This window comes from Nesoenas mayeri, assembly GCF_963082525.1.
Source record: "Nesoenas mayeri genome assembly, chromosome: 1".
Classification (NCBI taxonomy): domain Eukaryota; kingdom Metazoa; phylum Chordata; class Aves; order Columbiformes; family Columbidae; genus Nesoenas; species Nesoenas mayeri.
In genome coordinates this window covers 82,643,284-82,659,869 of record NC_137541.1, presented here as the reverse complement: position 1 = coordinate 82,659,869, position 16,586 = coordinate 82,643,284, and the positions used below count along the sequence as shown (strand labels likewise).

The 16,586-nt window shown below is 40.3% G+C and overlaps 1 protein-coding gene across 1 annotated transcript in view; it reads right to left on the bottom strand.

Annotated features, from left to right (window-relative positions):
• LOC308040744 (ovostatin-like) overlaps positions 1-16,015 on the bottom strand; it is a gene marked incomplete at both ends in the record, with an annotated part of 28,428 nt that extends 12,413 nt beyond the window's left edge. Inside the window, 19 exons of the mRNA XM_080345045.1 lie at positions 793-1,021; positions 1,540-1,636; positions 2,219-2,351; positions 2,644-2,814; positions 3,631-3,780; positions 4,848-4,993; positions 5,499-5,556; positions 6,063-6,290; positions 6,643-6,801; positions 8,626-8,735; positions 8,938-9,052; positions 9,431-9,542; positions 10,356-10,440; positions 10,974-11,142; positions 12,183-12,203; positions 13,111-13,163; positions 14,689-14,845; positions 15,189-15,372; positions 15,894-16,015. Of these exons, the coding sequence (XP_080201171.1) occupies positions 793-1,021; positions 1,540-1,636; positions 2,219-2,351; positions 2,644-2,814; positions 3,631-3,780; positions 4,848-4,993; positions 5,499-5,556; positions 6,063-6,290; positions 6,643-6,801; positions 8,626-8,735; positions 8,938-9,052; positions 9,431-9,542; positions 10,356-10,440; positions 10,974-11,142; positions 12,183-12,203; positions 13,111-13,163; positions 14,689-14,845; positions 15,189-15,372; positions 15,894-16,015 (2,499 nt within the window). The remainder of the gene's footprint in view (positions 1-792; positions 1,022-1,539; positions 1,637-2,218; positions 2,352-2,643; positions 2,815-3,630; positions 3,781-4,847; positions 4,994-5,498; positions 5,557-6,062; positions 6,291-6,642; positions 6,802-8,625; positions 8,736-8,937; positions 9,053-9,430; positions 9,543-10,355; positions 10,441-10,973; positions 11,143-12,182; positions 12,204-13,110; positions 13,164-14,688; positions 14,846-15,188; positions 15,373-15,893) is intronic.
• Between the last annotated feature and the right edge of the window lie 571 nt (positions 16,016-16,586).

Sequence of the window (16,586 nt, the reverse complement as noted above, 5' to 3'; positions counted from 1 at the left end):
GTTAGGCCAAACTGTTAACAGAGTTTGGAAAAGAACATTCCTAATTGTCAAACCAAGCAGAAGAAATCTAGGCTTCAGACTTCCTCTTCTTTTTTTTTTTTTTCCCCCAGGATTTCTAGATACAACACAAGAAACAAGAAGCCAACCAGCTCTCTCCTTTTCTTTCTTCAAGCATCCTTTCAATTGTGTGTAAGGTCCCTCCATCCAGAGCTGCAGTGCATCTGTGGTTTGGAGGCATTTTCCCTCCAAAGCACTGAATATTGAGAGTACAACCCCACAGTGTCTGGGAGCAATAGAGCCTTTAGCTGGACAGAAACTCTGTAGGGCAAGTACTGGACTTTTGTGCTCCATGTCTGGGTACTTTCACCCTGGAGAGGAAGAGTTTGTCTGCTCTACACTTCTTGCTATTCCTACTTCCTTCTGTTTGGCAAGTACAAGCCCTTCACTTCTCCACACTTTCCCGTATACATCTAAGGTAAAGAACCCACTAAAACCAACAATGGCTTACATAACTGTGGATGGTGAATGATACTCCACAAAGCACTTGTTTCCTTCATCTAATGATCTCTAGAAACAGTGCTTATACATCCATCCTAGTCACAGCTCACACAGATCTCCCTCTGCTTTGTAGTGGCAGTGGAGGACAAATCCGGTCAAGATAATCTGTCATCAGACAGAATGAGCAGTGGATCAACCAAGAGCAGGGGCAGATCTAGTCATCTACACCAATCATTTAGCTGCAGCTTCCTTGGAGATGGAGTTAAGTCTAAGAATGTGAGCAGAAGTACACACCCTAATGCAATGATCTAGGTAGTTGAAGACATTAGCTCTAAGCAGGAAATCTTCTCCTCGGATGACAGAGTATGGCAAGGTCAAGTCCACAAAGAAAGGCTGGAAGGCAGTCAGGGTGGCAGGCGCAGATATACCGAATCCAACCAACTCTTCCACACAGAAGGCACTGGCCTTCCATTCAGTGATGGTGTCAGGGATGGTGTATGAGATGCTGGCTTTTCCAGTAGAGCTGATGGGAATGGATAAAGGACAAGTTTAGAAAGGGAAAGTTTCATATATCTTGCTTCTCAGTAGAGGCTACGGGTTTTGAAAATCAACACTATCCCTATTCTGTCTGCAGAAATCCCACATCCATGTCCCCCACAGAACTTATCACCCAAATCTTCTGAGAAAAGCCCATTTAAAAGTTCTTCTGCCCATCATTTCCCTGAGTTTTGAAAGAAAACTCAGAATTTTCATTTTGCAGAATCACATTTTAAATAGAGGTGTCCCTCTTCCTAGGAAGGGAGTATGACTCATGGTACACACATTGTGGGAATAGATGTCCTTGGGGACAGAGTAGTTTTACCATGGAAAAGAAGAGGGCATGTGGTCAGGTGATGATTGTAAAAGCTACATCTTCCAGGCCAAAAGGTAAGAAGAGGTGGCAAGGAACTGTCACTTTGCAGGACATCAGGGGACATGCTTAGTAACAGTTAAAAGCAAGGCAAAGAGAGGGCAGTACTCAGTTAAGAGAGCAATACTCACTTAATTAGGAGAATATCCCAAATCCAAGTTTCAGGGAAGAATTGCCGAATAGTCTCAAGGACAAGTCTCTTCTCGCGTTCCTCTCTAGCAACTTCAGCTAGTAAGAAAATAGGAATTCAGTCAAATCGGGTTTGTATAACAAAGACTCTCAGAAAGGACAGGTTTTAGCATGGTCCAGTATGTACGATGATTAGCTTTTACTCCTTTCTTTCTGAGACTATTGGTAATGCCACACAAATATTAATTAATGCCACTAATGTATCTGTGAGTTAGGTATAACCTGGTATCACAGAGAAAGAAGACATTATTTGAGTGCTTTCTTCTCCAGATATGAGTATGAGACCTAGAACTAGAAGTCAGGTCATTTGGCTCTTAGATCTACTGTCACACTGTCTATTCAAACAAGCTCTGGTCAAAAGAGGATCAGTATAAACAGTGTTAGTTTTGTGGGACATTTTACCAATTGCCAACACTTCCTAGCATGAAACTGGACATGAGTCAGAAGTGTAGACTTGAAAGGCTTTTTTGGGAATTGGCCATTATCCTAAGCAATTTCATTCTGTGCTGGACCAACGTTCAGTATCAGTACCAATGTGTTGCATAAGTACTGTCCATATCCATGTCACGTGAAGATCATTTAAGGAGTAAAATAAAATCTCTTTCCTGTCCCCTATGTTACCCGATGATTTGACATGGTGTGAAGAAGCCATGAATCCTGCATTCAAGAAGTACAGTGGAGGTCTTACAGTCTCACTAGTACACACAGCCGGTTGTCGAACCTTTGAGTTGGTTAAAAATTTAATGCCCATATCCTGTAAAAAATACATTTCAGGGTTAGCCATAACCATACTGTAGCTGAGGTTTATTTTAGTCCTCCCTCTTTCCCATTACTGCCTTCCCACCACAGAGATGCCCAGAGACATCTATGCAGAGACCTGCAAGAGCTTTATGCATGCTGGAGAATCACAGTAAGCACCAGAGCTAACCAAGAATAGATGTCCATGAAGAGAGTTTGTGGTGTATGACTTTTAGTAAAAGTGGCATTTGCAGAAATATCTAAAGCTACTCACTTCAACAGACTTAAGTAGTGTACAGAACATTTACCCTGAGGAAATGATATACATCTGGGCCTAATCCAGACATTACAGGTGTGTAATACAAGCCTTTGTGAAAGATGTTGTCAGGTGAGACACAGGGATCTTGGGGGTCATCTTCTAGATTGAGGCCATTGAAGATGTAGCCTTGAAAGTCTTGCAGGGGATGTAGGCTGTATATCTGTAAGGGGGAGGGAAACACAAAACTCGTGTATGTGGAAAGATCAATTCTGATTACACCATCATGTTGCAAGTTGCCAGAGCTGAGATGTTTGAAACAATACTCTATTTCCTGGATTGAAAACTGGCTAAATGGCTAAACCCAGAAGGTGGTGGTCAGTGGCACGAAGTCTAGTTGGAGGCCAGTAACTAGTGGTGTACTCCAGTGATCAATACTGGGTTCAATCCTGTCAAATGATCTGGATGATGGGGCAGAGTGTATCCTTAGCAAGTTTGCTAATGACACAAAACTGGGAGTAGTAGCTGATATACCAGAGGGTTGTGCTGCCAGTCACTGGTTAAACCAAATACCACGTGAAAGAGAACTTCCATCTGCCAAGAAACAAGGGCTGTGTATTGCCTATTATAGCTGGTTTATGGCAGCTATGGCACATCAAAAAGGCAGTGGCAGTCTAACACCATCTAACAGTCTCAAGTGGTAAGACACTGTAAGGGAGGAGGAGGAAGCAGTGCCTCAGGGGAAGGAGACAATCACAGAATCATTTTGGTTGGAAAAGACCTCTAAGATCATCGAGCCCAACCATTAACCCAACACTGCCAATCTACTTCTAAGCCATGTCCCTGAGAACCTCATCTATGCATATTTTAAACTCCTCCAGGATGGTGACTCAACCACTTCCCTAGGCAGCCTGTTCCAATGCTTCACAACCCTTTCTATGAAGAAATTTTTCCTAATATCCTATCTAAACCTTCCCTGGAGAGGGGACACTCCATGTTAGGCCATTCAGACATACACGCGTTTGTTTGAGCAGCTCACCGTTTCTGCAGACAGTTCTGTCTCAGATTTCAGGAGCAGCACACTCTGATCCACTGCGCTCACAGCACAGAAGGAGTTGGGAGCAGCTTCAATGACTAAACTGACTTTGGAAGCTGAGTGCATCTGCTTTTCAGAGAATTGCAACTGGACCTGAAATTTATCAAACAGATATTGTTATGGCTCATCCGTTCTGATCGGGGCTGCTTTGGATGTGTGTGTAAATGGAGGGCAAGAAGGGGGGTAGAAGCTTCTGTTAAAGAACAGATAGTCTGCATGGAGAAGAGCATCTGATCTCCACTGGCTCTGCTGTCCAGGCCTCTGCTATAATGGGTGCTTAGGACTCCTGTAATGGGTGCTTTTGGACTCCTGTAATAGTTTAAATGAAGCCTACCTGAAGTGATTTAAAATGAAGTGTGATTCTGCCATATTCTGGTATCAAATCAAATCTTATTATAACACAGACTGCATGCAAAAAACACTACAGTGAGCAAATCAGATTTTTACTAGATCCATTGATCACCTTAGGAAATACAGAACAGATTCTGGTTTGAATCTATTCACACATGTTAGAAAAGACGGAACAAGCAGGAGGGGAAGACCACGTCAGGTAAGTGGAAACATTTTACTGAACCTCATTTGTTTTGTCTTTTCCCAATGTGTCATGGGGTTTTTTAGCTGAAAACTAGAAAGGTCAGAAGACCTGAAGGTTAGAAAAATCTTAAAGGTGAAATCTGATTTCAAAATCACAGAGGAAATCGTTTCAGTGGAGAAAGCATAGGGAAACTTAAACTGTAGGTTGTGGTTTTTTGCTTCTTTTCTATATGTATTTAGTTCTGGTAAACACAAATTGTGTTTTTCAACAAAAGAGTGTAAAAAATTACATTAAGTTTTGAAGTGAGATAAGACTAAAGTGTCTTCACTCTGCTAAAGAACAGTCTAAGCTAAATAAGACACTAATACAGTTCAAGAAAGGCAGGAACAATCTGGCGGTAGTGCGGGCTTCCTGAAAAATAGATTTTAACATTAAAAGAGGATTTACCATTTGACAATAACGTCAGGAGGTGGTGTTAGAGGAGACACATAAGGATAGCAGACTAATCCTGAGATAAGTGGGTGGAAACAAGAAATAAAACTGGAAATCTGTTGTGAATGTGTGCACAAAGAATTTGTATTTATCTGACAGCAGGTAAGACTTGCTGTATCTAAGTGCCTCTCACCTTGTTTTTGAAACACTTCTCAACTGGAAATCGGACACTATCTGCCACCAGCTCCCGGGCAGGGTGTAAAGTATATACCAGCAACCGAAGGGATGGAGCCATTTTTTCATTGACCATGAGTGGGATCGTGAAAGTGCCAGTTTGGTCTGTTAGAACAGAGAAAGGGACCAATAAGGAGAGAAGTGCAAAGATCTGCTGCAGTAGTAGCCATCCTCAACTGGCATATAGCTATACCAGTCAGTGAAGCAATCTACTTAGATGATAAACTGAAAAATCCTGGATTTGCCAGGAGATAACATGGCTGGGTTTAGATCCAGATGCTCTCTGATTTATTGTGGATTTGAACATATGGCGAGATTCAGATAGCCCCCTATGACAGACACTCTGCATTCCCTACATTATCCTTTGGGAAGATCTTTACAGGACACTAATTCTTAACTCATATCAAATGAACTAGTTGCTGGACTAAATATGACTTTATAGTGATTTTAGTGGTAGTGCTAGTATCATGCACACATGCATGGATGGAGACAGATACAGCCCTCACAATAGCTGCTGAATACGTCCAGGAAGTCTTTCCTCAGTCCTCAGTTCAACTATCCCCCAACCCTTTTTTTTAATGCAGAAACATGGATTAGCCACTTAACTTACCAGCTTGGATATTAACTTTAATTTCCCCTGTAAGGACAATCTTGCCTTTTGCCATGCCCTGTGCAGAAAAGAGCAACACATTTATGAGTTGGTAGAGGTTGTCATGAGAAAACAGCAGTCAGGTTCGACATATATTGACAGGACAATCAAGGCATGTATTTCAAATGCTTGAACACCAGCCTTAGGGCATGCTGGGTGCTGCCACTGCTACTGTTGGGATCTTTGTCACTGATCAGGAAGCAGAAGGAAAAGGAAGAGAAAAGGGAGGCAGAGAATACCATAAAGAGTTTCTAGGAGGGGACAAGAAACCTGGCCTGAGACATTGTGAGGGTTGTTCCTTACTATGAAATGGAGTAACATGGCAAGAAATGGAGTTCATTTTTCCTGAGGAGGTAGCTTTGCAAAACCACCTCTATCTGTTTCTGTCCTTGGGTTGTTGGCCAGAGTTCTGACTGGTAAACCAAAAGCTGGAAGAGCACTCACTGCCCTGATTGCTGTGGATGGACTGCCACATAGCTGCCTGTCAGACCCTTTCAACAAACCATGAAACAACTGCACACTCACTACATAGTAGAAGTTCATGGTGTTGATGCTCTTGTATCCTTCTGTATTCAAGATATAGTGCACAGTGATCATCCTCTTCTGCCCACAGCTCAGATCTTTCCAATAAGGCTCAATCCTCACAAAACTGCTAGTCCAGGAGTAGAAGCGCTGGATGAAGAGAGACGCATCAGGGTAAAAAGGCTCTATCCAACCTTCAGAGTGACACTGCTCATTGGTTTTATAAGTTGCCTAATCGGGAGAGGGAGTGGGGAAAAAAAGGAAAATAAACATATGTCACTAGGGAAAACATCACATACTGACATCAGAATGATTAGTTCACACAATGCATATATTTTAGAATGGCATCTAAAGCGAAACTGTTAAGGAAAAAGTAGCAAAATGATCTTGCAGCCTTGCAGCAGGCCATTGCATTGCAACTGCTGTTTTCCTCACTTCTTTTGAGAGCATTACAACATTAAATAAGCTGGACAAAGCACAATTTTATTACCAGAACTCAAACCTCATCTCATCTTTTGCAGGTTTACTTTGAGAGACGTAATCTCTCTCTCTCTGTCTCTATTCAGCCTTGTTTTATACTCACTCTCAGGTTGATCTCAAGATCAAACATTTCAGATGTGTCAATGCTAAATGGTGCAACTCCATTATTATCAGTGGTGAAGTTGTCCACATTCTTGTTATTGACAAATAGCTGAATAACCTCATTGGAAATAGGAGAGTTGTCTTTGCCTACCAGTTTGATCTGTAGAAGAGAACGTGAGACATGTTCAGCAAATTATCTTTCTGTATGTAGATACTAATGTTTTGCACTCCTTTGCTCTTTACACAGTAGAATTCATTTTTCTTCTTAATTCAAAGCAATAATTAAGAACAAAAATGGCTGTCTTCACTTTCTGGCAGCTGTCTCAGCTATCTTATGAGGTTCAGAGCAGGAACTTCCTCAGCATCTGGTACATCATTGATAATGTTCTTTTGTAGAGCAAGAACTCATCTCTTCCCTGGTCAGTCCCTTCTGATTACAAATTCCCAGTTTAGAGATATACTTCCTTTCTTCCATGTTTTCCTTTCTTAGTCTTGAGAGTCTGCTGCTGATACCTTTAAGTGTCAGAAGGTCTTTTCTCCAGATCTTTGTTTTGAACACTTTTCTGATTCTGTCCTTACTGCCTCCGGTGTTTATGTGTTAAACATTTAAACTACTACTACTCCTAACAACAATAATAATAAATAATAATCATAAAATAACAGATACCATTAACTAAATTCTAGGTTGCTAGAACAGAGCATTCATTTTGAGTTATTTTCAGAAAAAGGCAGCAGAAGTAATAAAATACTAAATACAAGCTATCCTCACTGGGCAGAAACAGCATGGAGACAAATGACATCTGAAACAAAAATAACAATAGGGAACTAAAAGTATTCAGGTGGATGCAACAAAAGTGAAGGCATACAACATGTAGCCAGCAACAAATGCTTCATAGTGCGGGGAAAGAGCGTGAATAGCATGTGGTGGCACCAGGACAGGTACTGGGATTTGCTGCATTTTGAGAAAGTATGAGTATCAGTGGCTTCCAGGCAGTAGTTCCGTGATATGATCCTCAAGTGTTTGTTGTTGTTGTTGTCTGCGTGTAGGTTTTTGTTTGGTTGTTTGTTTGGGTTTTGGTTTTTGTTTGTGTGTGCGTGTGTGGTTTGGTTTGGTTTTGGTAGGTTGGTTGGTTGGGTTTTTTTGCACAAATGTGAAGAACCTGCCTGAAACCGTCATCAGCAGTTTTGTCTCTGAGATGTGACATCCTAGACTTCAACCACATGTCTTTCAGCATGTTTAACCTCTAGCATGTATGAGAATGTGTGTGTTTGAGGAACTCACTGTGGCACATCTCCCCAGGAAACCTGTTGACCCTCATTCTCCAGTAAGAAGTGCCAAGGTACACAGCAGTCTGAAGAACAGAGTGGGAGTGGAAACCAAGTGAGAAAGTTATATAGACTTGTTCCAGAGGGGGGAAAAAATATTTCAAAGACAATGTCTTCTCTTCTTTCAGTGAGGCTGGTAAGATGTTCCCTTATATTTTCCTCATGGAAAAAAAAGCTAAACTAAAGGAGAGAGAGATACTTACTTATCCCTACCTTTTAAACCACTGACAGAGTGATGTGGGGTTTGTCATGAAACATACAATAGTGAAAAAGTTTTTTGAGACAGGAATAATTGCTATTTTCTGATTTTTTTTTCCTTAAATTGCTTTCACTCTTTCTTCCCCTTTTTTTTTTGTTCATCTCTGGCTGTCATATGATGGTCAATTCTGAAGGGATAGGCAGTGATTTCTATCATGCTTTAAAAGTGAGTTAGAAAAATGCCAGTTAACGGATTGTTTTGATCGAAAGCATTTCTGGCAGAATCAAACTTAGAATAAACTAATACTCTTCAGTATTCAGAATTACCAACAGAGCACTGTATGTAAAGAAAGAAGCTTTGGGAGAACACCCGCACTCCAAGCAGTCCCCCAAATGTTCCCATCAACGTTGTCATACCTGTCAGTCATCTTCAATGCAAGCACTCTATGCCCTTGCTTACCTGTCCAAAGTAAGGAATTCCTCTTCTGTAGTGGCGATCCATGTTCTCAAACTCTATACTGCTCATTATCCGAGTTATGGAAATGGACTGAGTGGCTGTAAGTTGCAAACCTGTAAGACACATCCGGAGTCAAGAGAAGATATACTTTGTCTTGCATATGGCTTCATCAGAGTTAATGTTTGCCATAGTGCTTATAAAATGGATCTTCTTCAGGAAGACAACTTTGTACTCAGCAGGCAGAGCCTGAGTATCTCCTACTCTCCTTTTTGACCACAACACTGATGCTGTTTCTGACTGTTGAGAAGGGATTACCTGTTCCTTTCTCTGTGACAATGGCTTTCACATCAAGATTCCTCAGGTAACCAATGCGATTTAGCTCAAAGGTGTTGGAGCTGAAAACCTGGGAGAGGCAACCCTCTGTCTCCAGCTGTGGAAAGGGAAAAAACCAAATCCTGTTACCAAGGATCACGGCTTTCAAAGGATGCTGGGAATACACAGAGCCTTCTTCAGTGAGTGACGTCTTTTCCCCCTACTTTTAAGGTGATTTATACAGGACAGATGGAGACATCACTGTCTACACTTTTCACACTGGAAACTGAGGCATGAGGAAGGAACTCAGATCTGTGGGAAACCAAGAAGAGAAATGAGCTGTCTTGAGTTCCTAGCTAGTGATCTAAGCAAATAGATGAGTAGAGTGAAGTGAAGCAACAAAGAGAGAAAGAGAATTGTGATGAGCAAAATGAGAGAAGCAAGAACACAGGAGAGAGGACAAGCACAAAGAAGAATTAATAATTACGTATCATACATCTTTGGTAAATGATTGACAAACTGGCGTTTTCTTGCACCTCCCATATGAATCAAAATCCCTGCACACGCTAAGCTGGACTTTCCCTTCAACAGGCTGGCCATAGGTGTACCTAGGGGAAGAGGAAATAGGCCCATGAACTGATGCTTGAAAAATTGACTTAAGCTAATATATGCAGGAATAGACCCAAACCAAGCAGTGAGTTGGGAAGCCACAGAATGGAATAGTTTAACAGGCTTTTTCATAACTCTCCTGCTGTTACAAAAAGATAATACAACTCAGAAGTTTAAGTATTAATGAGTTCTATTTATCCCTAAACCCATAAAGCAAACTGACACCTTAAACATAAAAATAAATACCTCTATAAGTGTGATGGACAGACATGGCTACTGACCAAATTATGACTGTTAATCTCCACTCTTCAGCTTAGACTGGAGTTCTAGACTCACTGAAATCAAAGCAAATCTCCTCATATCTGCAAGGGTATAAGGATTTCAACCCAGATTCAAAATTATGAGATCTTGGTGTTAGAGTAAGCAAAATCCTGAAGGACTAAGCTTAGAGGGGGAGTTAAAGACAGCTAAAGACAGTTAAAGACAGACCCCTGCTGGAATTTACAATGCTGTGCTATATGAAACTCTCACTCTGAAATGGATTATTGGAAGCGGACACATTCCATTTTAGCAGTCTATCACTCAAAATATTTATTAAATCCACCAAACATCAGCTGGAAGAGAATATTCATACAATAAAATGACACAAGCACACAAGTAAATGAAATCTTCAACCATCAAGTCAACCCTGACCAACCTTTTCTGAGGCCCTATTTATTTTTGTCTTTTCTCTAAGCTCTGTCTCTTTCCTAGTCCTTGGGAAGTTCTTGCTCTTTATCATATTTCCTAACCACTCTGCACCTGGTACTTACACTCCACAGACTTTCACTGTGAACTCTGAATCCAGGACTGTAAGGCTTTCTGGTGCAGTGACTGTGACATCAAATTTCGGCAACACTAGGACAAAGAATGAAAAGAAAAAAACCCAATACTGGCATATTGTAAATTTGCAGGATCTCCTGAAATGAAAGAGAAAATGAGGATATATCATCAGTGTTAATCACAGATGGAATGGGATCTCAGAATGGGAGTGCCAACATTGTCGAGAAGTGGCCTGGCCTGTGAAGGCTTACTAACATATTTCTACAAAGCTTTGAAGAGAAGTCAAGACTTACGAGGTGAATCCTGTGAGGTCTAGATGACTTACTTGCAGAGCTTTGGTCAAGCAAGTTCATGGACATGGCTAGGAGAAGGTTGGTTTGTCACAGTGAAATTTGCAATCAATTTACTGATTTGTTGTATAGATTATTTTCCTAGCTGAATTTGTGCAAAATGGTTGATTTTTGTTCTTTGACCTTTTACTGGTTTTGTTTGTTTGTTTGTTTCCTCTCCATTTCTTAATGACAACTAATGGAAGTTTCTTTTACCAAGAAGCTGTTTGAAGTTTTAGAAATCAAAAGGATTGATTGAAAACAATGGGTAGCATTTACCGTATTCCTCCACAAGGAATGAGTGATTTATTTTATCTCCTGACTTCTTTACTATGACAATTTTGTAGTTCCCCAGGATAGGCTCTTCTGTTAGTGGGAATTCAATCTGGATAATGTTCACCTCTGATGTCACATTTTGCCACTGAAAGATCCTGTTGCCTCGTGGATCCTGAAGAAAAAAAGAATACAGACTCAGATTATTTACCTTGGAAATCTACTGCTACTAGCACATTAAACCAGAAACAAAGAAGGAAACAGGGAAAGTTGCTTTAAATTGTTGGGGAAGTTGCTTGATGCATGTGTGTTGAGATAAATTACGCCTTTGTATTCTGATTATTAGTATTGCTGGATACTTATCTGTTGATCTCAGACTTAGGCATCTTCTGCCAGCCTAGGTGTTATTCTCCATCATCAGGAGAAGCTGCACAATACTGCTCTTTCCTGCTCTTTAGTATATGTTGCTCTGGTTTTATGTCAAGAGGGGAGAGAAAGAGAATCTTCATCCTTCCCCTTCAGCCAAGCTTATCTCACACAAATCTTGGTCTTCAGCAACACCCCCCCCCTTTTTTTTTCAGCTGCCAGAAGAAGGAAGGATTTTTTCTGCATTCACTGAGGTGTTGTTTGACTCTCAGTATAGGTTATGCTAGTTAGACTAAACAAAACTCATCTACACCATTTCCTTGAACTCATTAAAGCACTAACTGCAAAAGAACCCACACATAGACCTTAAAATATATGTGTTTCACTGTAAACAAAATAAAGTCACCTGACTTCACAGCATAACATGAGAACTTGCAAGAATGCTATCTAGACATGGACTGTGGTTTCAAAAATCACTACAAAATGCCATGAAAGTGCCAACATAGCCAGTAATTATACCCACAGCCTACCTGTGTTCATGGTTTTCAACAGCACTTGAGTTACAAAAAGTTCTACCCCCCAAAAACTTGAGCAAACTAGAGGAGATGGAGGGGAGTTAAAGGCACACATAGGAACAGTACAGCTTTTGACTGCTGAAATTAATATAGGCATGGTTTCCATGTTAGTAAGGTTTAAACAGCATCCTAGGATTTTATGAAGTTTCTGTTACTTTCTGCTGATGTACTCAGGAGGAAGATTTGGCTATGTGACACATACAAACCAATGTAAGCACACGTGCCTTACAATTTTAGATGCATAATACAGTACAAAGAGGAAAAAAATTCTTACCTGAATTGCAATCAAGGGATACTGAAAGAGTAAAAAACAAAATGAGAGAAGAGATTAGGTGGCTGAACAAACAAAATTTATTTTTCTGTAGGACTGTGATAAATGTATAAAAAATAATCAGTATAATACCAGTAATCAGAGATCTTAATCTCTTATTTTAATCAGTTTAATAGCACATTTACTTCAATAAGATTACATGAAAGGAAGAGATAGGAATGTTGGGGCAGTTTCTGTTCATGCTGGATTTAATGCAGAGCAGCTGAGTAGTTAGAGTTATAAAGGTGCATGTAAACCGTGATTCAGACTTCTTTGATCTTATATTCTCACTCTGCTTATTAATGCTAGCTCTTTGGTAATGCTAGCTCTTTGGTAATATTGTGCTGTCTTCTGCATTACAGCCACATGAGAGGTGGCCAGTAAATACCCTTCCATCTCTTGGCTTATATCATATAAACATGAAGACAGCTTGCTGGCAATGAAAAAAGTACCTCTGGTGAGATAAAGGATTGTGGTAACAACTTCCATTTTCATTTCCCCTTTTCTAAAATTAATAAAGTACCAGGTGGATGACTTAAGAATTTTTGCATGCAACAATTGCTGAACGGTAATAGCAGGAGATTGAACTGTGGGCTTTCTGGTCAGAGCTAAAATAATGTCTGCAGCAACAAAGTGGAGGGGTTTTTGAGCCTCTGTCCCAGCAACAGCAGGAGCTTTTGTGTCAGGAATCCAACCTGCTACACACTTGTACTCTTCCCTGTGACTCTAACATAAGGGAGGCTTATAGCTTGTTCTTAGGAAATCATATTAATTATTTGGCATTTAGATTCTGCAATATCTCATTTTATCCACAGCAACTGTTTATCTAAACTTTGAGAAGAGGTTGTCGTCCAGTAATTTTAAAAACAGGGGAATATTACTGGCTACTTACCATCTCCTGAACAGGTTTAAAATTGAAATCCAGGGCAACAACACGAAACATCACTGAAAAGACAAGGAACAGGCTGCTGGCATTAGCTGTAGTTTGTATGGCTGAGCATGATGTTTTGCATTCATTAGTACTCCTAGTTTCACTGGATCTTATGATGGTCCCATTTGCACACGATGCATGTAATAAAATACATCTGAAGGTAAAAGAATCCTAAACAGACTTTGCTGAGGGGACTTCTTCTAAGCATTGAGTTCTCACATTCTTTCATGGAAGTTTTCTTAATGTCAGAGAAAATGGATGACCGAATGAATAAGAACTCCTATGCAGGTCATGCGGTCCCAACTGACAGTCCTAACTCTTTCAGTGGACAGCATGATGTAGGCAAATTTGTTCCTCTTAATTTCCCCCTCTCTAAAGCAAGGTTTGTTGCTTTGAACATATGAAAGTTCCAAATATCACTGGAACTAGGTGCAGTGTCAGTTTTTCATAATGCAGTGTAATTCCTCTTGGTTCAGTTTGTTCTCATCTTGTACAGTTTTGTTGTTGTTGTTTTTTGAGTTGTGCTTTTTTTTCTTTTTTTTTTTCTTTTTTTTTTTTTAACAGGAGGAAAACTAAAAGGAGAACAATGAGCTACTGCACAAGGAAAAACATAAAAACATGTTTCAAAAATGTCCTTGTAAATTATTACCTTTTCTTAATTTAATTTAATCTACTGTTTCCCTCACCTCAAAACCAAGTCATCTGACAAATAATCAAGACTTTTTTCATTAACACCTTGATGGCACCACATTCTGATCGGTAAACTTTCCTTCATGCTATGTATCTATGTAGATAGAACACATCCCTAAATAAAGTATAGCTGATCCAGTCTAATAGTTATATTATTGGCTGACCTCTGGAAGGAACTATTCTCCTAGTGTTTCCTACAGTGTTCTAGCTGTGTGCTAGAAACCTTAAAGCCTAGAAATTAATTAAGAAATGGATCTAGATATATGGTTCTTTGCATACATGGAGCTCTGTTTGATGGCCAGATGAGAAGTTATGGACAGGGGAAGAGCTGAAGAGCAGGAAAAACAACATGAAAAAATAAAGTCCAAAGCCATCAGAACCCAGAAGGTAAATAGCATGATTTTGTGCTTAAAAACTTCTAATTAATCTTAAAATAATGGATTTCACTCTTAGTCTTCAGACTGTCTTTGATGCTGACCAGCATCACAGACAGAAGAACTGTTTTATGCCAGGCATTTAAGTAGTGACCTAGTCACCTCTTTCTATTATCTTGACCTGTCACCAGTAATGAAACAGCAGCAGTAAAAGCTCCCCCTTTCCATCAGTGGGGAGGAAGGGACAAAGAAAGTAATAGAGACTGTGGGATGAGAGTCTCCTGCCATCCTGAAGATGACTCTTTGAATTCCACAGGAAATACTTGCAATGGTTTTAAGAGAAGCTGGTAAAAGAACTGCAGGAACTGAAGAAACTGCCTATGCTGTAGCTGAGTCTGAAACACACTCATCAGAGAAATTCTGTCTGAAGAAATCACTTCCTAAAAGACATGTTATAAACTAAATAGATATTCACCACTCTGTCCTGGTTTGTAGATAGGTTTGTCTGTCTGCACGAAGACAATGCTCTCCATGTTCCAGATCATCACTGACCGCCGCTCTTCTAGGCTGACTGTGATGCCCTTGGCAGAGAAGGAAATGAAAGCCAGTGGGACAGAACTGACAGGAACAATCTGTGAGGAAACAGATAAACAAGCAGGGGTTGCTATTCTTGAAGTCATTTTTGCCAGAGCCTGTTGAACAGCTATGCCTGTGGCATGGGATCTTGCAAAGAGACACCCATCTCACTTCTACCACCTACTTCACCTTCCATCACCTTTCTTGGACCTTTCTTATTTCTTATGCCTATTAAAAATGCCTCCTTGTTTGTTACTATATATGTCTCCTCTGATGCCCTTTCCCTTCAACAAGTCTTATTTCTTCTGTTGCTTGTTGCTCTCTTGTGCTCTCTGCTCTATTTTTCTTGTCCCTCCTTATATTTCTTCTCCATTAGGACATAAATTAAAATTAATTTACCGTGAAGTTGAAGCATTGTAGGCCACTGCTTGCTGTCATGGTTTTCTCAAAAATAGTAGTGTTAACAGCACCGTATTCTAGGATGACTCTGACGGATATTGTCTCATTGAGATCAAGGAACTGCAGGCAAATCTGACCTGGAGAGTCACTTTGGAGGACAGCAGGCACCATCAGGACATACTGCCTGTGAGATCCAAATATTAAAGTGATCACATCATAGAGAAAGGAGAAAAAGCCTCAACCAAATGAAGCAAATACAAAACATTGATATTATTCAGTATGTACTGATTGGTTTAGATTAAATGCAGGACACTCTGCCAGTGCCTTTCACTCTTGCCCTGAAGCTCCCAGCGAGCCCAGCCCTGGGTGCCCCAGACACCTCTGACAGTGCTCTTGCCCTTTTGCTCATTATCTGAGTCCTGGACCCACCTCATTTTAGCAAGTATGCTGCTGTTACTACTGCTATTATCTTTTCTGAACACATAGGTCGACTCCTATAGAAGTTCTGCAATAGGCAGAAAGTCTGCTTCGCGTTAAATGAGAACCATTCACTTGTCATCCACGTTCCAGCTTAACTTAGCTCTTCAGATATAAAAGACGAGTCCTGGTAGTATTTAATATTTGAAGTAAAATTAGTGGCACTAATTATCACTGTCTTTAAAGCCTTATCTTGAATACTATTAGTAATAATATGGTAGTTCTTACGGCTCAGGTTCCTTTGCAGCTGTTACATGCAGGAGAAGAATAGCCAAAAGAAGCTTCAGCCACATTTTTCTCACTGGGAGACAGAAGGAAGAGATAAGCTCTCTTCCCAATAAACACTTCATTGCCTACTAGTTTAACAGCTCTACAACTTTCTTCACCAAGGACTCCAGAGAAAAGGAGCTGGCCCTTCAACTCCTCCCCAGCTCCTTCCTTAGATGTTAGTGCCTTTATAACTGCAGCAAGGGGTGGAGATCCCAGTCTATTCCACTGCTTGTAGGAACCTCCCCTAACCCTACTGCAACCAAAACCAACCCACTGTCTTCAGACTGTAACACTTTATGGCAGTTGTCTGAACTTGTCTACACAAAATATCTTTAGTGGTCTTGTTTCCAAGGCAACACTCTTACTTTTTACACTGAGGCTTGGCACAGCGTAGAAAAGCACAAAGTGACCTAAAGTAGAATAAGCCCGTCCAACCAGATAAACATTTGAGAGTTTTCCCCATGGTTCTTGAAATTTACCATCTGGATTGACAGTCTGGGTGAAGTAGACTGACTTTATACTTTGACATCTGTTTCTGGTTAAAATAATGTATTGGTCTCCCTTTTCCATTGCTTCATAGGTATTTTGAATATCACTGAAATGGAAACGGGATAATAATGCAGTCAGAAACAGAAAGAACAGAAAGGACCT